Genomic DNA, 21,984 nt, shown 5'->3' on the forward strand with positions numbered 1-21,984 from the left:
TGGCGTGCTGAGGCTTTGAATTCTGTCTTTGGTAAGAGTACCTTGTGGCATCACATCTCGTGATTTCCTATGATGACGTGCTATGACCTCCTACAACTGAAGCGCGGAGAATCAATTGTTTCCAAAAGCGTTGGGTTTTCTGTCGCAGGACGTCACTTCCACGTTACTCGCTTGCTGTTTTTTTTTTTTTTTTTTTTTTTTTTTTTTTTTTTTTTTTACAGCAAATTCACCGTTTGAAAATGGTCGTTTGACAAAAAGTCTTGTGGCATTTTTTCTTTTTCTGGTGTGACTCTTCTGAGAATTGTTGCTCTAGAACATGTTACCGTGTAGCTAACTGGTATATACCGCCTTTGAGAATTGTACAATTTATTGGCCTTCCTATTAACTAAGATAACTTGTTCATCGCTATCTGACTGGTGTTATCACTCCAAAAACCTCTGCGGAAGTAACTTGTCTCTGGCTCAGTTTTTGCATTGCTATGAATGTCTGAGGGTACGTGTCCATGTTCAGGATGGCCGGTGGTTTTGATGGAGCCGCAAACTTGCTCTCCCCCCCCCCCCCCCTTCTGGAGACGCGATGATGCCGGATGTGTTCATTGCACACATCCGGAATCATCGCACCCCACACATAGGGCCCTGTGTTATACCTTGTGGCGGCACAGTGTCGCCGCAAGGTAAATGGACATGCTGCGATCTAAAGACGCGCCGCACGTCTGGAATCGCATGGCCGCGGGATGCGTGTTACCATGCATAGTGGAGACGGGATTTCATGAAATCCCCTCCACTATGCTGTAACATCTGGATGCTGCGTTTGACGCTGCGTCTCTATGCAGCGTCAAACACGCAGCGTTTCCTGAACGTGGAAACATACCCTGATACACTTTACGATCAGTGTGCTTAAACATCAGTATGTTGGTTTTGCTCTTTTTTCATGTAATTTCTCTGTTTTGCTGAGATGACCTTGATACCTGTATCTCTGAGCTTCCTTCTTGTTGACATTTCCTGTGGCAGAACTTGTGACGTTATACAGGCAGTCGATAAGGTGACTTTTCTACTCGCAAGTCTGTAATCCAGCTGTTGCCCATGTGATTGAGATGTGCAGTCATATACAAGATGGAGTTTGTGTACATGTGCCTAAGGCTACTTTCACACTAGCGTCGGAATCTCCCCGTCGCAATGCGTCGGGGAGAGATTCCGACGCTAGCGTTTGCTGCATTGCACAATGGGTGCAGCGGATGCATTTTTCCGGCGTATCCGCTGCCCCATTGTAAGGTGCGGGGAGGTGGGGGCGGAGTTCCGGCCGCGCATGCGCGGTCGGAAAAAGCGGTCCGTCGGGAGAAAAAAACATTACATGTAGCGTTTTTTGCTCCCGACGGTCCGCAAAAGCACGACGCATCCGTCGCTCGTCGGATGCAACGCGTGGCAATCCGTCGCAAATGCGTCGTCAATACAAGTCTATGGGGAAAAAAACGCATCCTGCAAGCACTTTTGCAGGATGCGTTTTTTCTGCAAAACGACGCATTGTGACGGATTGCAGAAAACGCTAGTGTGAAAGTAGCCTACCTGTGTATGGTATTGGAATTGTAGGCAATTGTGCAAAATGTTAGAGCCTTGTTGTTAGGTTTCTTAGGGTAAATTTGGTGTCTTAGGAAATTGGCATTTATGTTTTTGAGTAATATCTATGGCATGGCTTCTCTATGTAGTGCGACTTTAGGAGCTAAGACAAGGTGCCGAGGCCTCAGCATTGCCATAAACTGCCACAACTAATCTCAACAGCTAAACACCATTAGGAAGCTGAACCCCAGGTTCTGTGCCACAATTTGTCAATACACTCCCCCAGTGCTTGCTCCCTGCTGCTTTGCTGTCTGTTTTGGCTGTAGCAGTGAGGTCACGTTGACAGCGAGTGCCACCTCTGTGGCCAGTGCCTGAGCTCTGCAGCCCGTGCAGTCTTCCTCGGCACAGCGCTGAGCTCAGTGATTGGCTACAGCGGTGGCGTGTGCTGTACAGCAAAAACACATAACAAAGCAGCAGCAGGTACTGGGCGTGGTGTCAGTGTGTGTAATGTAGGGAGTTCAGGATGCAATATTTTTAAAGGTATGTGCTAAGATGTGAGGAGTTTTAGGTTCCCCAAATGTCCTTCGGTCTTCAGATTACTGCTTGTGAACTCCTCCCTTGCTGTAAGATAGCTCAGTATTATATTCAGCTATGACTAACGCTCATGTGTTGTAAGGACAGGCAGAATTGCAGTAGAGGTACTCTGAGATTACTGCTCTTTTGCTCTTGAAACCCTTTATTTCACGCTGCAAAGTACAGAAGAAGCACATACATGAAAGTGTGCATGTGGCAGTACACTAGGAAAGTCTGCAAAATACTGTGGAATTGTCCCTAAAGACCATTTCTCTATGGAAATGGAGTGAGTAGGGATCCCGTGAAGGGAAGCATACGCTGGCGTTGTCTGCAGGATCCCTCTTGGCCTGGTTGATACTTGCCTGCCAAGCTCTGAATACTGGTAGCATATAGTGGGGGCATTATGACATTTCTGCAGATTGGGATTGTGTGAAATGAACAGCAGCCAAATATGTATATTAGCCAAATCCACTAATTAAATATTTTGTTTATGATGAATCTGATTGTAGACACATTTCCTTCAAGCTGCGGTCTCCACGGAGGACTAGACGAGTGTGGAGTGGAACGTATTCAATTATTGCTTTACTTGTAGGTTGATGGAAGCATGTTGTTTTGTCAACACTGCTAGAGAATCTTTCCTGTGATGTATATATTATACTTTTTTTTTTTTTTTCTGTGAAAACCTTTTTGAATTCCCCCAGTGTGCTGAATAATATAAGAGCGTGTGCTTGCCTCCCAGACCAGTGGCGTTCCTCTGCTCTCACATCTGTCTCCTAGTGGCCAAGTGCAATTACTTCAAGTGAGACAGCCACCTTCCCATCTGGTGGTTGCTGATTGGCTGCAGTGGTCACGTGACATAATGTCACTAGCTCACCAGAGGACACAGGAGCAGCATTGTCTTGGGAGGCTAGTATGCTATTTTCCTTTGCCGCTAGATAAAATTTCAACCCTCTAAGTCTTTGGTTGATGTTGTGCAGTTTTTAGCTCTTATGGTAGTGGACAGCGGCAGGAAGGATTTTAAAAGGATGAAAGGCTTTCTCTCCTCGCATCTTTCCAATTCATAATGTCATACATAATTTTTAACCCCTTAAGGACCAGGGGTATTCTCGTTCTTGTGTTTCCATTTTTTGCTCCCCTTCTTCCCACGGCCATAACTTTTTTTTTTTTTTTTTTTTTTTTCTTCCCGCAAAAAAGCCATCACATGGCCATATTAATGGGAAGTTGTACTTTTGAATGGCACCATTGATTTTTACCATATCATGCACTGGAAAATGGGGATAAAAAATTCCAAATGTGGTGAAATTGCAAAAAGTGCAATTCCAAATTCTTTTGTTTTGTATTTTTTTTTTTTTTTTTAACCATGTTCACTAAATGCTAGAACGGACCTGCCATTATGATTCTCCAGGTCATGAGTTCCTAGACACCAAACATGTCTACGTTGGTGTTTTTTTTTTTTTTTTTTCTTTAAGTGGTGAAAAAAAAATTCCCCCCCAAAACGTTGCCATTTTCCAGGATTTGGGGCTGGGTGAGGGCTTATTTTTTGCACGCTGAGCTGATGTTTTTAATGACACCATTTTGGTGTGTATATGATCTTTTGATTGCCTGTTATTGCATTTTATTGCAATGTTGCAGCTACCAAAAAAATGTACCGTAATTCTGGCTTTTCAATTTTTATTTTTTTTTTTTCTCGCTACCCCATTTACCAATTGGATTCATTATTTTTTTTAATTTTTTTATATTGATAGAGCGATTCTGAACGTGGTGATAAAATGTATGGCATGTATCGCATGCATGCTTTATGCATGCTTCAATAGCTGCCATAACCTGATGGGCTCTGACCACTGGGCGGAGCTCATACCTATCCAGATATAACTACAGAAGTTTCCTGCTGACCCTGGGTTGTCATGCCAACCCATTGGCGACCCCCCAGTCATGTGACACATGCGCCGATGGGAGGAGGTAATGACTCGCTTCCTGCACGCGCATGTTAAATGCCGCTGTCAGTTTGACAGCAGCATTTACCATGTTAACAGCCTCTGTCCATCATTGAACGTTAAGGGATTAATGACCACCATTACACCATTTTACTGACCTGAGAAATAAGAGTATATTATTTCTTGATGGGTAAAAGTCCAGTAGTTGTCTGCTGTACACTATAGCGGACACCCTGCTGCATCAGCCACGATTGATGTCGGCACAGACTATTGACGTCCGTCCACCTACTCTCTAGATCTAGATTAACAGATCATTGGAGGCTCAATCTTAAACCCCTTTGGCACCATAACATTGCGATTCTGTCGTCCTGATGGTCGACAAGGTAATCCAAAGCCTGTTTAAGGCTATGTTCACACGTTGCTTTTTTTTTTTTCTTCTTTTTTTACTGTCAGGAGCAGGTTTTGCCTTCAGAAAAAAACGCAGCAAAAATACGTCTGAGCATAATAAACACCACTAAAAAAAAGAGCAACTCTTTGCAAGAGACACTCTAAAGTGAATCAGCAGACCAACATAAGAAGAGAGAGCAAAATAGATCTTCTAAAAAAGCACTTTATTTCAAAATATAAATATATATATATATATTTTTAAGTTACTGAACAAACATAAGACACAAACGGCACTCCTGAAAAAGTGGTGCATGGAAATAGTTAGCAGATAATTATTTCTTACGTGTATTTACAGCAGGGCCTATTAACATTATGGCTTCTAACCAAATGCCCCTAGTCAAAGAAAAAGGGAAACTAAGACTATTGCGAAACAATTTTTAGCTAAAAGATAGTTCAAAGTCTAATACTTACATGAAAGATGGTATGTGAATGTACCGGGGTAGAGTGCACATGTGCTGGCCTACCAACCCCACACTTCATCAGGGGGCATGTAAGCGTGTTTCTGAAAAGCACCTAAGGGGTTAACAAAGTACAGCAGTTTTCAATATGTTAAGGGGATCATTTTTGTACTTTTTCTAAAATGTATAGATAGATCTGCATCTCCAAAATCACTACTAAACTGAATAGGTCCACACAAAAAACTTGTAAATTCCCTTGAAAAATTGCTGCTAAATTAAATTTAAAAAAATTTCTTCCTAATGAAGTAAAAAAAAAAAAAAAATTATACAAATGGTGCTGATGCAAGGCAGATGTAAGGAAAGGGTTAACTACTTTGTGTAAAGATACCGTCACATTAAGCAACGCTGCAGCGATCTATACAACGATGCCGATCGCTGCAGCGTCGCTGGAGAGCTGTCACACAGACGGCTCTCCAGCGACCAACGATCCCGAAGTCCCCGGGTAACCAGGGTAAACATCGGGTTACTAAGCGCAGGGCTGCACTTAGTAACCCGATGTTTACCCTGGTTACCATTGTAAAAGTAAAAAAAAAACAGTACATTCTGGTGTCTGTCCCCCGGCCTCAGCTTCCCTGCACTGTGTAAGCGCTGGCCGGAAAGCAGAGCGGTGACGTCACCGCTGTGCTCTGCTTTACGGCCGGCCGGCGCTGATACTGGGGGACGCAGGGAAGCTGACGCTGAGGAACGTGACAGGAATGTAAGTATGTAGTGTTTTTTTTTTTTTTTTACTTTTACAATGGTAACCAGGGTAAATATCGGGTTACTAAGTGCGGCCCTGCACTTAGTAACCCGATATTTACCCTGGTTACCAGTGAAGACATCGCTGGATCGGTGTCACACAAGTCCTGGACTTTCCCCAGCGACCAACGACATCACAGCAGGATTCTGATCGTTGGTCGCTGTCACGCATAACGATTTAGTTAACGATATCGTTGCTACGTAACAAAAAGCAACAATATCGTTAACGATATCGTTATGTGTGACAGTACCTTAACGAGTATCTGGATCAAAGGTAAACATTCAAAGTTATTAAATTGCTAATTTACTAAAAGATGTCAAATTTCAGGTTTTTAAAAAAGCTAATGATATTGACCTACGTTATTACTTCAGGATAGTAGTAAATATGCCACAAAAAAACAATCTCAACCACTGGGATATGTGAAAACATTTCAGATTTATTGTCATATAAAGTGGTTTGTCAAATCTGAACAATTTGTCCTGGTCACTAAGGAGTTAACAGCAGTGGACTTTGGTGACTCTGGTAGTGTTCTTGTCTGAAGGCATTGGATCATGTAATAAGTGGTTTTGGGGGCAGATCTGTTTGTATCTAGGGAAACTAAAGTTTGTGTTTTTTAAACGACAAGATATAGAGTCATAGTCTGTTTTCAGGAACTTGAAATACGTGTGCGTGGGCCATCCTTCATGGGGGGGGTCCTAGATGTATCCGCTGATGGGGAGGGGGGGGCTATCATCTGGCAGATGATCTCCCGTTCTGTAGAGTTTTGATACCTTTTATCCATTGGTTTGCTTAGATCCAGTTATCATTCACATGGCTTTTGGGCCAACCACCAGACTTTCCTTGCAATCTGTTTGCTTAGGGGGAGAACTGTTGGTAACAACATTCCCCACCCCCCACCTGGGATCACTGGGTGTCCCAGTTACTTTGGCAACAGTTCTGCTTTCAGAGCACACAACAATGATTTGTTTTAAAATGTGTGAAGTCTGCAGATTTCTGTGAATCCAGAAAGCGAAGAGATGAACAAATAGGCATTTAATTTACATAACTAAACTTCAGCCCTTTTAAATAGTCTGAATGTAGACTTGTGCCGCACTGACTTTACCTGTGCCATCCTGTCCAACCTGTATGAGGAATGCATTTCTCTGCCTTTTTCATTGATGATCTGTTCTCTGTTTGCCTTCTAGAAAGCGTGGATACTCATCAGCGGACGTTTGATCTGGGAATTCAGGTCGGCTATCAGCGCCGCAATAAGGATGTTTTGGCCTGGGTGAAAAAGCGTCGACGAACTATTCGTAGAGAGGATTTAATAAGCTTTCTATGTGGCAAAATTCCACCTCCACGAAACTCGCGTGCACCTCCAAGGCTAACTGTTGTGTCACCCAACCGGGCTTCTCCTTCAGAAACGGACTCCTCTGTAGAGACTGATTTGCAGCCATTTCGAGAAGCAATAGCTCTCCATGGTAACTGTCAACTTCTGCTCTTTACTCTTTATTGTACATAGCATTCCACAGTTAACACTTCATGTAAGAGTTATTGAAGATTCCTAACTCACTTTCTGCAAAGGCGAAAAGATAAGGCAGCCGTAGGAAATCGTAGAATAGCTTGCTCAAAACAATGGCGAGAACGCATATTGTCACCAGTATAGTTACCTGTGTGGTGGTGGGAAACTAACCTACAGTTACTATTCTTTTTTTTTTTTAGCTTTTTTTTGCTATAAAAACGCAATTAAAACTGCCAAAAAGAAGCTTACATTAATCATCCTATTAGAATGCAATCCGCCATTTTTGTGCACATGTTGCGTTTTTTTCCTCGGCGGAATCGCATTCCGGAAAAAATGCAGTATGTTCATTCTTTGTGTGGAATCGCAGGGATTCCGCACAAATAGGAATGCATTGATCCGCTTACTTTCTGCATGTGGCTATGCCCACCATGTGGGAAGTAAGCGGATCATGTGCTGTTGGTACCCATGGTGGAGGTCAGGAGGTTCTCCTCCAGGCCTTGGGAACCATATAATTGTTAAAAAAAAAAAAAAAATTGTGACATTCTCACCTTCCGGCGTCCCCGGCAGTTTTCCCGCTCCTCGCGATGCTCGTGTTCCCAGTGATGCTTTGCGGCAATGACCTGTGATGACATAGCGGGCTCATGAGACCGCTACGTTTTCTGGTGTCATTGCCACTAGGTATTATTGGGAACGCGAGAACCGGGAAGACTGCCGGAAACGCCGGAAGGTGAGAATATCACTTTTTTTTTTTTTATTTAACGTTAGATCTTTTTACTATTGATGCTGCGTAGGCAGCATCAATAGTAAAAAGTTGGTCACACTTGTAAAACACTGACAAGTGTGACCAACCTGTCAATCAGTTTTCCGAGAAATGCTACAGATCGCTTGGAAAACGCTAGCATTCTACGTGCTAATTACGCTTGTAAAACTCTAGTGTTTAGCAGGAAAACGCATGTCAATTCCGCATGCGTTTTTCCCTCTGCAGGGAGTTCCGGAATTGCTGCAGAAATTTCCGCTGCAATTCCGGACGTGTGCACATAGCTCTAGTATTTAGGTTAACAAGGTGTCTCGCTGAAGTATTAGGCCAGGTTCACACTGCGTTTTAGCGGTCCATTAAGACGGACTACGTTACTCCGTGACATAATGCTGTGTAACGCAGTCCGTTAACGCCGCCATTAAGCCCTAGCGATGTGCCGTCATTGAGTGACGGACCCTGGAACGCAGGCTGCAGCGTTTCCGGGTCCGTCACTGCTAGCGCAGATGGAGCATCTGCTAGCTCTATCTGCGCTAGCGGTATGACAAGTCGGCACTTGCGTTAACAGCAGCCCGTTAACGCATGTGTTGAATGGGCTACTGTTAACGCAATGTGAACCTAGCCTTAGAAAAAGCAAATGACAAGAGGAAGGGTATATTGTCAGTATAATTATGTCTGGAAACTACGTGCGGAAAAGAAAACAGCTGACCGCACCACCGCTACTCCGACCAAGACGTTTAGAACTCACAGCTTGCAGCTAGCCGGCAGACCTGAGGTGCTCAGCCGGAACAACGAACATCAACGATGCAGACAACGGAGAAGAAACTTGGCGGCACTCACCGGTCTTCAAACAGGTATCTTTATTTCATAACTTCACGGTGCGGGGATGTACACAACAAGAGCAGCTGGCGAACGACGGCCGTTTCGCACCCTCCTGGCGCTTCAACGGGTTCAATGGGAATACGGATGTGACGCCTGAAGTAGCGCTGGAATCAGACGCCACTCCCCGCGCCAACACCCGCCCACCCTCAGTACACTTACCATTAAAAACAACTTACATTAAAAACAAAAACCTTTACACAGGACACTGGACTAACATCATGTTAAATACATAATACCGCAAAAACTATAAGGTATATAACCGCCGCATGGGACGGGCTTTTAATGACATCGCAGCTGTGGAGATCTACGTTTGTTAAGATTACGGTTACGAGTTGAGAACTTTACTTAGGAGAGCGGTGGAAACCAATGTTATATCCACAGACAAAGCTGGAAAGTAGCTGCCGGAGTTCCCCAATAAGCCACATTGGTACCATGTCCCTAAAATACACAAGGCTGTCAATAATCCCCCAGGTCGACCGATAGTGTCAGGGGTGGGATCACTTACAGAACCTCTTTCCAAATATATAGACTGGTTGCTACGCCCCCTGCTGACACACATACCAGCATATACCAAAGACACTAGTGCGTTCCTGCGACAAATCCGTTCGTTCACTTGGCAACCAACTTTTCAGTTAGTGTCAATAGATGTAGTTAATCTCTACACACGGATACCACAGGATTTAGGAGTTACAGCAGTGCGCCATATTCTAGACACTACAGATATGGGACAGGGCACTATAGAATTTGTGACAGCCTTAGTTTTATTCTTACGCATAATGCGTTTACATTCTTGGACCTATGGTACCTACAGATCGTCGGTACGGCGATGGGGACTCCGGCAGCTTGCACTTTCGCTAATTTGTACTTGGGGTACTTCGAAGAGTCATATGTGTACTCTTTAAGGAACCCCTATTTGAAGCATATCAAGATGTACCTACGGTACGTCGATGATATGTTCTTCGTGTGGGATGGGACAGAAGACACCTTCGGACACTTTGTCTCGTATCTGAATGACAACACCATGGGCATAGCCTTTACCTCTAATTTTGGAGGGGCACATTTAGAATTTCTGGACGTGTCTGTGGACATAGTGAATGGTGAGGTGAACACCTCCCTGTATCGTAAATCAGTCTCCACGAACGCTTTGATGCACTACCATAGTTATCATCCGGGTCACACCAAACGTTCGTTACCTTATGGCCAATTGGTGCGTACTAGTCGTGCCAACAACACACAGGAGGGCCTCGCAGCTCAAACCCTAGATTTACAACAGAGGTTGAAGTATAGAGGGTACCCAGATCGTATGTGGAAAGATGCTCGTGAAAAGATGAATAATAGAGATCAACACACGAGTAAGACGCAATCGCCCATGGGAAAAAGGTTTACATTCTGTTTTCAGTTTGGCCCCATGGACAGGCAGATCAGGTCCGCCATAAGAAAGAATTGGCATCTGTTAGACAGGGACAAAGACCTAGCCGAAGTGGTAGCCAGGGGTCCTCTCATTTCTAATAGAAGGAGCACTAGACTCAGGGATGTACTGGTGCGGAATAGAGTGGTAGAGAATAAGCCCGACAATTGGCTGAATAAAAGTACCCCGATGGGGAATTATCGGTGTGGGCACTGTAAATTCTGTAAACATACAACGGATAGGACTTTACATATCGGGTCAATTGAACACAAGGTGGGTCAATTAATCACATGTAAAACAAAAAACGTAGTATATGTGGTATGGTGCCCCTGTGGGCGCTTTTACTTAGGCAAGACTATTAGATGTTTGTATGTGCGTTTTAGAGAACATTGCCGCTTGGTCACTACAGGGAAGGGAGCACCCAGACTCATTAACCACGTACGAGAGGAGCATGGAGGGAATGTGGAGGTACTAACATTTGCAGGTGTGGAACAAGTAAAGATCCCAAAAAAGAGGGGGGGGGGGGGGCACCATAATGCCCTACTGAGATGTGAGGCGGTGTGGATTATACGCACAGGGGCCATGGGTCCGGCAGGGCTCAACGACCAAGTTGACATGTCCATTTTTCTCTGAGCAATATTATAGAGTAGGTGGCGTTTAGCGTAGGTGTTTAGTGATGGTGTACCTGATTATGGTTGATCCTGTGGTTTATGTTGAGCCTAACGGTAGGTATTCGAGATGATTAGCAAGAGAGATTTGTAACGGTCTCGCGTAACCGTAATCTTGATAAATGTAGATCTCCACAGCTGCGATATGTCATTAGAAGCCTGTCCCATGCGGCGGTTATATACCTTATAGTTTTTGCGGTATTATGTATTTAATATGATGTTAGTCCAGTGTCCTGTGTAAAGGTTTTTGTTTTTAATGTAAGTTGTTTTTAATGGTAAGTGTACTGAGGGTGGGCGGGTGTTGGCGCGGGGAGTGGCGTCTGATTCCAGCGCTACTTCAGGCGTCACATCCGTATTCCCATTGAACCCGTTGAAGCGCCAGGAGGGCGCGAAACGGCCGTCGTTCGCCAGCTGCTCTTGTTGTGTACATCCCCGCGCCGTGAAGTTATGAAATAAAGATACCTGTTTGAAGACCGGTGAGTGCCGCCAAGTTTCTTCTCCGTTGCCTGCATAATTATGTCTGGGTTCACACATTGCAGCTGCTTAGGAGCTATAGTAAGCCACTGGTCCAATAACCCTTATGGAAAATCAGCGTGAGATGTGCCACAAATAATACTTATTGTTGGCAAGTACAGGTGAAGCTCATGGTTTTTGTTTAAGTGCCTTCCTGTAGCAACTCTGTCAACTGTCTGCTTTTACCGTGTGTTGTGCTGTAATGTGTTGATCAAATAAGTTGTTATCCGAGCTTGCTTGTGTGCGAAGTGTCTTCGGCATGCTCGAATATTGCCTGACACGCCATCCCTGCATGTGTTGTAGCTGTCGAAAATATTATTCGAGCACACGTAGTGGGCGATATGGGATTGGCAGGTAGTCACAGTGGCTTTCTGAATTATACTAAACAATTCATTACTAAATACTTGTTTGTTAATAATAGCCCAGCATTTTTTTCGCCAAATCTGTGGCTATTAACCCCTTAACGACATATGACTTATTGGTATGTGATGTGCCGGCTCCCTGACTTTGATGCGAGTTCGCAAGCAGAGTCTGCATAATTCCCTGCAGATTACTGCTGTGTTGAGCTGCAGATCTCCACCTGCGTCTGGTAACTTGTTTAAATGCCACGGTCAATCTGATATGGCACGCTCGTGGCGACAATGGGTTGCCATGATGGCCCAGGGTCTGCTAAAGATTACCATGATTAACCCCTTAACCCACAGAGCGCTTTTAGTTTTTCTCTCCCCTTCTTTCCAGAGCCTTAAGTTTCTTTTTTTCTTCTGTCAATATGGCCATGTGAGGGCTTATTTTTTGCGGGACGAGTTGTGCTTTTGAACGATACCATTGGTTTTACTATGTCGTGTAACAGAAAACGAGGGGTGGGGGGGAATTCCAAGTGCAGTGAAATTGCAAACAAAAGTGCAATCCCACACTTGTTTTTTGTTTGGCTTTTTTGCTAGGTTCACTAAATGCTAAAACTGACCTGCCAATATGATTCCCCAGGTCATTACGACTTCATAGACACCTAACATGTTTAGGTTATTTTTTTTATCTAAGTGGTGAAAAATTTGCTGTTTAAAAAGAAATAAATACCGTAAATAAAAATTGTGCCTTTTTTCGATACCCGTAGCGTCTCCATTTTTCGTGATCTCGGGTCAGGTGTGGGCTTATTTTTTGCGTGCCGAGCTAACGTTTTTAATTATACCACTTTTATGCAGATACTTTTTTTTTTTTTGATCGCCCGTTATTGCATTTTAATGCAATGTCGTGGCGACCAAAAAAATGTAATTTTGGCTTTTTAATTTTTTTTCTCGCTACGCCGTTTAGCGATCAATTTAATCCTTTTTTTTATTGATCGGGAGATTCTGAACGCGGCGATAACAAATGTGTAGGATTTATTTATTTCTTTTTTGATTGGGTTGAAAGGGGGTGATTTGAACTTACATTTTTTTTAAACACTTTTTTTTTTCCGCATGCCAAAGCATGCACTACACGATCGCCTCTGCTACATACAGGTGAAGCACAGATCACCTCTGTGGCAGAAATGCTGCATTGCTTGGAGCGCCGACCACAGGGTGGCGCTCACAGAAATATGCCATCAACAACCATAGAGGTCTCGAGGAGACCTCAGGTTGTTATGGCAATGCACCGCTGACTCCCGATCATGTGACAGGGGTCAGCGGTGCGAGCGCTTCCGGCCGCGCAGCTGGTGGCTCTTGTTAAATGCTGCAGTCAGTTTGACAGCAACATTTAACTAGTTAATGGGTGCTGGCGGATCGCGATTCCGCTTGCGGCCACATGTCAGCTGTTTGTAACAGCTGACATGTCGCGGCTTTGAGGTGGGCTCACCGCCGGAGCTCACCTCAAAGCGAGGGAGTCTGCCAGCTGACGTACTATCCTGTCAGCTGGCAGAAAGGGGTTAAGGGCTTCACTACCTGAAACTAGTTGTTTTATCCATTACTGTGGCATTTTAAAGCTAACCTGTCACCAGGATTTTGCTAAGTAAACTATAGGCATTGTCATGTTACTGCAAAATTGATTAAAATAATACCTGGGGTGAAGATATAAGTCTTGTGGTTCTTGTGTAATCAGTGTTAGAAGTTTTCAGTTTTTGATATGCTCATTCTCTGGGGCGGGACTGTAGGCATAGTCTATCTTCCTGCTCTAGGCCAGAGAAACCAAGGAAAGACCTGTCCACAGGCTGCCCCCGAAGCACAAACATGTCTTTCTCTGTCCATCTCTATGATGATGAATATGTTTGTGCTTTGGGGCGGCCTTTTGGTGCAAATATCTATGTCCCAGGCACAGATGCACCCTCTGCTCCGACTCTTCAAATGGTGCATGTAGGTGAGCTAGACTCAATCTTTCTCTGCTGAAGAACCCATTGCCTCTCATGATGGTTCTCCTGTGACTGCCATTTACCGTATATACTCGAGTATAAGCCGACCCCCCCCCCCCCCCTTCCCCTAATTTTGCCACAAAAAAAACGGGAGAACTTAATGACTCTAGTATAAGCCTAGGGTGGGAAATGCAGCAGCTACCGGTAAATGTCAAAAGTAAAAATAGATACCAATAAAAGTAAAATTTTATTTGAGACATCAGTAGGTTAAGTGTTTTTGAATATCCATATTTAATCCGGAGCCCCATATAATGCTCCATAAAGTTTATGATGGCCCCATAAGATGCTCCTTATTAAAATATGCCCCATATAATCCTGCATAAAGGTTAGTAATGGCCCCATAAGATGCTCCATAGACACATTTGCCCAATATAATACTGCACAAATGTTGATTATGGCCCCATAAGAACCTCCATACAGACACTTGCCCCATTATAATGCTGCACAAACGTTATGGCCCCATAAGATGCTCCATACAGACACTTGCCCCATTATAGTGCTGCTTCAGCACTGACGTTGAGGCAGAGGGCGTGCACTAACAATGTCACCGCGCCCTCTGACCTGAGCGTCACTGCAGAAGACGCTGAAGAGACAGAGCGTCGGCTGGAACAAGGAGCAGGTGAATATTGTGCAGCACTCCCCTCCCCTGTTATACTCACCTGCTCCTGGCGCTGTGCAGTCCCTGCTTCCCCGACGCTGCTGCTTCTTCCTGTACTGAGCGGTCACCGTTACCGCTCATTACAGTAATGAATATGCGTCTCCACCCCTATGGGAGGTGGAGCCACATATTCATTACTGTTATGAGCGGTACCATGTGACCGCTTGGTACAAGAAGAAGCTGCCGGCGCCAGGGAAAAGAAGTGCAGGGACCGCGCCAGGAGCAGGTGAGTATAATTAGAGAGCCCCGCTCCCCCTCCCCTGCCGACCCCTGGGTATGACTCGAGTATAAGCCAAGAGGCGGACTTTCAGCCCCCAAAAATGGGCTGAATATCTCGGCTTATACTCGAGTATATACGGTATTTTGCTTTTTGCGGCAGTACTGTAGACAGTGGGGAAGAGTTAAAAATATATCTATATCTATATCTCTCTTTTTACCTTTTTACTTGCTTCAATAGTCTCCATGGGAGACTAGAAGCTGCAGTTGTCCGATCGCATCTGTTACATAGAGCAGGGCTGCAGCCGGATATGCTCACCAGGTGGCGCTTATAACGAACCAGCAATGACGACCACATGGGTCTCCTGCTGAATCCGGGTTGTCATGCCAACCCATTGGCGACCGCAGTCACGTCACACGGGCACTGATGGAAGGAGGTAATGACGCGCTTCCTGTTAATGCGTGGTAAATGCCGCTGTCAGAGTTTAACATGTTAACAGCTAGCTGGGGGTGAATTGCGATTCCACCTGCGGCTGTTTTGGGCACATGTCAGCTGATCAGATCAGCTGTCATGTGTCGGAAAAGGTGCGGGCTCATCTCCGGAGCCTGCACCAAACGGGGAGGAGTCCAATGATGGACTATGTTTGTCATTGGACGTTAAGGGGTTTAAATGATACCTTGTCTGATTATATTAATCACATGGTTGTTTTAATCTTTTCAGTTAGATTCTCGTGGGGTGGAGTTTGTGGTGTTCTGCTTTCATATTTATCCTCATGGCTTGGGGCAAGCCACTGATTTCCCAGTTTCTCCCTCCATGAAATTGTCAAGTTCCCCTTACTTACTAATGGTGTAGTGGAAAACCGTTCCGACCTTAACAAATTAACTGCTTATTGGCCTTGTATTGACGGCTTTGTGGGGCCCCCACTTGGTCTATTTTGTTTCATGCAAAGAGCAATATACGCGCTGCCTACTTGAGACAAATTATGCACAATAAAATGTGACATATTGAAAGATGCAGGTGTACTGTATGTACATATAGCAATAATGCATAGGTTGGTGTAGTTCAGTAAAGTGGCGTCTCTGCCAGGGCTGTGGAGTCTGTGTCCATTTTGGTGGAGTCTGCATAAAATGGACCTTCTCCTAAAATATACACTGCTCAAAAAATAAGGGAACACTAAAATCCCACATTCCAGTTATCACTGAATGAAATATTCCAGTTGAAAATCTTTTCATTACATAGTGGAATGTGTTGAACAATAAAACCTAAAAAATATCAACTTAAATTACCCCTAATATCCCATGGAGGTCTGGATTTGGAATGATACTCAAAATCAAAGTGGAAAATCAAATGACAGGCTGATCCAACTTCAGTGGAAATTCTTCAAGACAAGGAAATGATGCTCAGTAGTGTGTGACCTCCCTACAATGCCTGGGCATGCTCCTGTTGGGGCGGCGGATGGTCTCCTGAGACGTGGACTAAAGCATCTGCCAAATCCTGGACGGTCTGTGGTGCAAGATGACATTGGTGGATGGTGAGACATGATGTCCCAGATGTGTTCAATCGGATTCAGGTCTGGGGAACAGGCGGGCCAGTCCATAGCTTCAATACCTTCATCTTGCAGGAACTGCTGACACACTCCAGCCACGAGGTCTAGCATTTTTCTGCATTAGCAGGAACCCAGGGCCAACCGCACCAGCATATGGTCTCACAAGGGGTCTGAGGATCTCATGTTGGTACCTAATGGCAGTCAGGCCACCTCTGGTGAGCACATGGAGGGCTGTGCGGCCATCCAAAGAAATGTCACCCCACCCCACACCATTACTGACCCACTGCCAAACAGATCATTCTGAAGGATGTTGCAGGCAGCAGATCACTATCCACTGCGTCTCCAGACGGTCACATCTGTCACATGTTCTCAGTGTGAACCTTCTTTCATCTGTGAAGAGCACAGGGCGCCAGTGGTGAATTTTCCAATCCTGGTGATCTGTGGCAAATGCCAAGCATCCTGCACGGTGTTGGGCTGTGAGCACAACCTCCATCTGATGACTTCGAGCACTCAGACCATCCTCATGGAGTCGGTTTCTAACAGTTTGGGCAGACATATGCGCATTTGGGGCCTTCTGGAGGTCATTTTCCAGGGCTCTGGCAGTGCTCCTCCTTGCACAAAGACTGAGGTAGCGGTCCTGCTGCTGGGTTGTTGCCCCCTCCACGTCTCCTGGTGTTCTGGCCTGTTTCCTGGTAGCGCCTCCAGCCTCTGGACACTATGCTGATGGACACCGCAAACCTACTTGCCACAGCTCGCATTGATGTGCCATCATGGATGAGCTGCACTACCTGAGCCTCTTGTGTGGGTTGTACAGTCCGTCTCGTGCTACCACGCATGTAAAAGCACAACCAACGTTTAAGTGACCAAAACATCAACCAGAAAGCATTGGTACGGAGATGTGGTCTGCGGTTCCCACCTGCAGAACCACTCCGTTGAGTGTCTTGATAAGTGCCAATAATTTCCATCTGTTGTCTATTCCATTTGTACAACAGCATGTGAAATTGATTGTCAATCAGTGTTGCTTCCTAAGGCCAGTCTCACACGTCCAGATAATTCCGGTACCGGAAAAATCTGTACCGGAATTGTCTGTGTGCTTACGTTGAACATCAGTGTGGCACACGTGCGGCAGCCGTGTGCCAACTGAGGACTAGAGTTAAGCGCTGTCCCCCGCGTGCGGTGCTGAACCCAGTATTCATCCCTTCTCTCCAGCAGCGTTGGCTGGAATGAATAATCTTTTTTTTTTTTTTTTTTTTTTTTTTTTTTTTTTTAAATAAAGTTGCCGGTAATCTGCCCTTCCCCACCCCTGGCATTAAAATACTTACCCAGCTCCCTCGGCGCTTGCATCCTCTCAGCGTCACAGCTCTTCCTGTATGAGCGGTCACGTGGTGCCGCTTATTACAGTAATGATTATGCGGCTCCACCCCAGCAACTTTATTTTAAAAACAAAAGATAATAATAATAAAAATTTCATTCCTTCTTTCCAGCAAACGCTGCTGGAGAGAAGAAATGAATGGGGCTTCAGCACCACACGCGAGGGGGACAGTGCTTAAAGTAGCGCTGTCTCCTGCACGGCACACGGACAACATCCGTGTGCGGTACGTGTTTTACACGGACCCATTGACTTTAATGGGTCCGTGTGATCCGTGCGCTCCCACGAACACTGACATGTCTCCGTGTTTTCCAAAGGGACACATGGTCCGTGAAAACACGCTGACGTGCAGAGACACATTGATTTCAATGTGTCTACGTGAGTCAGTGTCTCCGGTACGTGAGGAAACTGTCACCTCACGTACTAGAGCCACTGACGTGTGAAACCGGCCTAAGTGGGCAGTTTGATTTACTTGGGAGTTATATTGTTTAAGTGTTCTCTTTATTTTTTTGAGCAGTGTATAATAGGGTACAGTAGTTCAGTGCAGGATGTGCTGAATATTTTCATTAAAAAAATTTGGATAGTTCTGAAATGTCCTATAAGGGTATGTGCACACGATGCGGATTCACAGCGTTTCCGCAGCTGCGGGTCCGCAGCAGTTTCCAATAAGTTTACAGTTCAATGTAAACCTATGAGAAACCAAAAACGCTGTGTACATGCTGCAGAAACACACGTGGAAACGCAGCGGTTTACATTCCACAGCATGTCACTTTCTGCGGATTCCACAGCGGTTTTACAGCTGCCCCTATGGAAAACCGCATGAAAACCGCGATAAATCCACAGCGGTTTTGCACTGCGGATTTATCAAATCCACTGCGGAAAAATCCGCAGTGGACCAGAATACGTGTGCACATAGCCTTAATGTCTTTTCTGTTCCTAATTAATCTCTGCTTTTAGCTGAGATGAATCTGTGCTGCACTTTATGTACATTCTCAGTAGTGAAGCATGGATGAGGCGGGAGGTTTGGTTTAGGTTATGTGCACACGATGCGGATTTTGCTGCAGATTCGCAGCGTTTCTGCAGCTGCAGGTTCGCAGCAGTTTCCCATGAGTTTACAGTTCAATGTAAACCTATGGGAAACCAAAATTGCTGTGCACATGCTGCGGAAAAAAAAGCGTGGAAACGCAGCGGTTTACATTCCGCAGCATGTCTTTTCTTTCTGCGGATTCCACAACGGTTTTACAGCTGCCCCTATGGAAAACCGCAGTTGGAAAACCGCAGTAAATCCGCAATAAATCTGCAGCAAAAATGCAGCGTTTTTGCCCTGCAGATTTATCAAATCTGCAGCGGGAAAATCTGCAGTGGCCAAGAATACGTGTGCACATACCCTTAGACTCCACAGCCCTGGGGGCTATGGGACCTGTGTGTGGCCACAAAACACTTCCCTTTGCGGCTAAGGCTACTTTCACACTAGTGTCGTGCACTGCACGTTGCAATGCGTCGTTTAGGAGAACAAACGCATCCTGCAAAATTGCTTGCAGGATGCGTTTTTTCTCCATTCACTAACATTAGCGATGCTTTGCCACACGTCGCAACCGTCGTGCGACGGTTGCATCGTGTTGTGGCGGACCGTCAGCAGCAAAAAAAAAAAAAGTTACATGTAACGTTTTTTGCTGCGTTGTGTCCGCCATTTTCAACCGCACATGCGCGGCCGGAACTCCACCCTCACCTCCCCGCAACTCACAATGGGGCAGCGGATGCCCTGGAAAAATGCATCCGCTGCCCCCTTGTGCGGAGCTTGCACAGTATGCATCGGGCCGACGCATCGCGACGGCCCCGTAACGACGCTAATGTGAAATGAGCCTAACCAGGGGACACATGGAAATTTCCCCCCAGAACTTCATTTAATTTAGACACACATTACCTTTTCCTGGTGGAGACACTTTGTTGAACTATACCAACCTATGCATTGTTGCTATATGAGCATACAGGTTAGTACGCAGCCAATCTTTGTAAACTTCTTTTCTAATTTTTCCTTCTGTAGAAGACTTGAAGCTGTGAACTTCCGATCGCTTATGCTACACATAGCAGGAGCGCTGATGGGTGGTGTATGTGATGCAGATCTGGCACGATTGTTAAATGTCGCTGTCCAGATATCGACAGCAGTATTTAACATGTTAAATTCCACCTGCCTGCATCAAAGGGGGATCACTACCCATGACATACTTATACATCCTAAGTTGTGATGGGGTTAATAGCCACTGGACATATGCCTCAAAAATATCTAATATAAACAAACAAGCAAAAGAAGGCAGAAAAGTATCTAGCAATATAGCGTTTACATTAAATGAAAAACATGGTAAAATAGAATACATGTAGGACAAGGTCTTTGTGTGATTTAATGTGGACTTGCAAACACCAAAATTGGGATACATTTAGATCCTTGTCTTGCATGTATTTAATTATTTTTTTGTGTCCTTAATTAATAAATTTTAGTTTGAGACAGTTGGGTTGGTCTTTTTTTTTTTTTTTTTTTTTGCTGGTATGTATCCTTATACTGTGGCTGTCAGCTGTGAATTATAAAGAGGGGAGAAAAACTGCATCATTTGGAGGATGAGCAATCGGTATGGAAGCACGCGATCCACGCCACTGCACGGCTTTCAGTAACACCAGAGAATGGAGAGATGATCCAGCCTCCAATCCACAATACAAGCACATGTTAAAATTGTAAGTACTTGTTAAAATATGATGACAACAAAAAAAAAACAAAAACAAATAAAAATGATGAACCTCTTGACAGTCTGGAAGTGTGTGGGGTTGCCTTTTGTCGTCATATTTTAACAATATTGTACTTACAATTTTCATCGTATTTTAACTTTATTATCAAAGTACCTACAATCTTAGCACGTTCCTGGACTGTGGTTTGGAACCTGGAACATCTCTCCTTTGAGTTGTGAACTATGCAAGCCCTTGGCTGTCTAGTTCACTGCTGTAGATGGAGCTAGGTGCCGTGTTATTGTAGCCCGGCACTGAGCTACAATTTCCCTAAGTCACTGCACGTTCTGGGCATTGGTAGTGAACAGAAGTAATGGGCACTTACAAAGCGCGGTGGGAACATGTTTGCAGCCTGCTAGGTATTGTACTACTAATGCCAAACTACCGATATGCTCTTACCGCAGGAAGATATCTCTGCAGCAATTCCGGGAGCACTGGGGGGGGGATGCGGCCCATGCCGGGAGCACTGAAGGGGGGGGTCCGATTTCGGGAGCAGGGTCCGATGTCGGGAGCAGTGACTTCTTCCGGTGGTGAGAATAGATCTGCAGCCTGACATTGGTAGAACAATATTTGGCTTTGTGTTCTCACTGCTGCATTGCTGATGTGTACTGATCACTGCACACTGAGCTCACCGCACAAATAAGCCCGAACACCTCTCCATCAGCAAATATAAAATTATGACAGATTTCAGAAAATGGCGTCACAAACCAGTAATACAACTTTGGTATCGCCATAACCTTACTGACCGTGAGAATCCTGTTACCAGATAATTTTTATCATACAATATAACTCCCCTAAACACGGAGTTGTATTTACTCCATTCATGTTTGTATCGCACTGTGGGGAGGGGCGCCATGTCCGTTTTCACTTGATAGAGGGAAAGCCGGAACCGATCCTGCCAGCCGTCATTGGTGACACGTACACACCTCGGTATCCATTCTAGTCCAGTACGCAATGTTTCTGCCCTGTTGATCATTTACTTTTTTCTCCTTTTGCAAACACCCAGAGGGAGAGGAATGACATCACACACGTGAGCAGATTCTGCCCACCTTTACTGCAGTAATGGCGAACGCAAAAGGGACTTGTATTCATGATTAGCATTTTGGTGATTTTATACTGTGGTAAAACTCAGCAGCACCCGGGAGTGCACTTATCCTGCATTCAACAGCGTTAAAGTAGTTGTCCCGGACCTTAGACAGCCATGCACATTAAACGGCTGCTGGTGGAATGATGCTTCAGGCAGTGGTTTGGGCGACGCTCCTCTCAGCCCGCTTTCCCATACACAGGAGCGCTCATTAGGCCAAATGCTCCAGTCTTCTATGAGAAAGATGCCAACTTGCCTCTGAGATTACAAAGCCCCAAACCAACAGTGCCCTTATACATGTTGAATTGACATCCAAACCCGTTAATATTGGCCTGTTGCGTCTACATTGGATGAATATTAATGGGGGTCTTTACATATTGAGGACCTACCCGTCAAATGTGATCAATACAAGATCGGTGGTGGTCTAGTACCTCTGGTTAATTGAAATCTGCTCCAGCAGCGGCCAAATGAAGGCAGTGTATGATATAGTACGTCGCGGCTCCATTCATTTAGTGGCTGCTGACG

The 21,984-nt window shown here is 45.0% G+C and overlaps 1 protein-coding gene across 1 annotated transcript in view; it reads left to right on the forward strand.

The window, feature by feature from the left end:
* The window catches only part of HAPSTR1 (HUWE1 associated protein modifying stress responses), a 35,328-nt gene that overhangs the window by 4,784 nt on the left and 8,560 nt on the right, over positions 1-21,984 (forward strand). The window contains exon 3 of the mRNA XM_069734025.1: positions 6,889-7,164. Within this exon, the coding sequence (XP_069590126.1) occupies positions 6,889-7,164 (276 nt within the window). The remainder of the gene's footprint in view (positions 1-6,888; positions 7,165-21,984) is intronic.

This window comes from Ranitomeya imitator, chromosome 7, assembly GCF_032444005.1.
Source record: "Ranitomeya imitator isolate aRanImi1 chromosome 7, aRanImi1.pri, whole genome shotgun sequence".
NCBI lineage: Eukaryota > Metazoa > Chordata > Amphibia > Anura > Dendrobatidae > Ranitomeya > Ranitomeya imitator.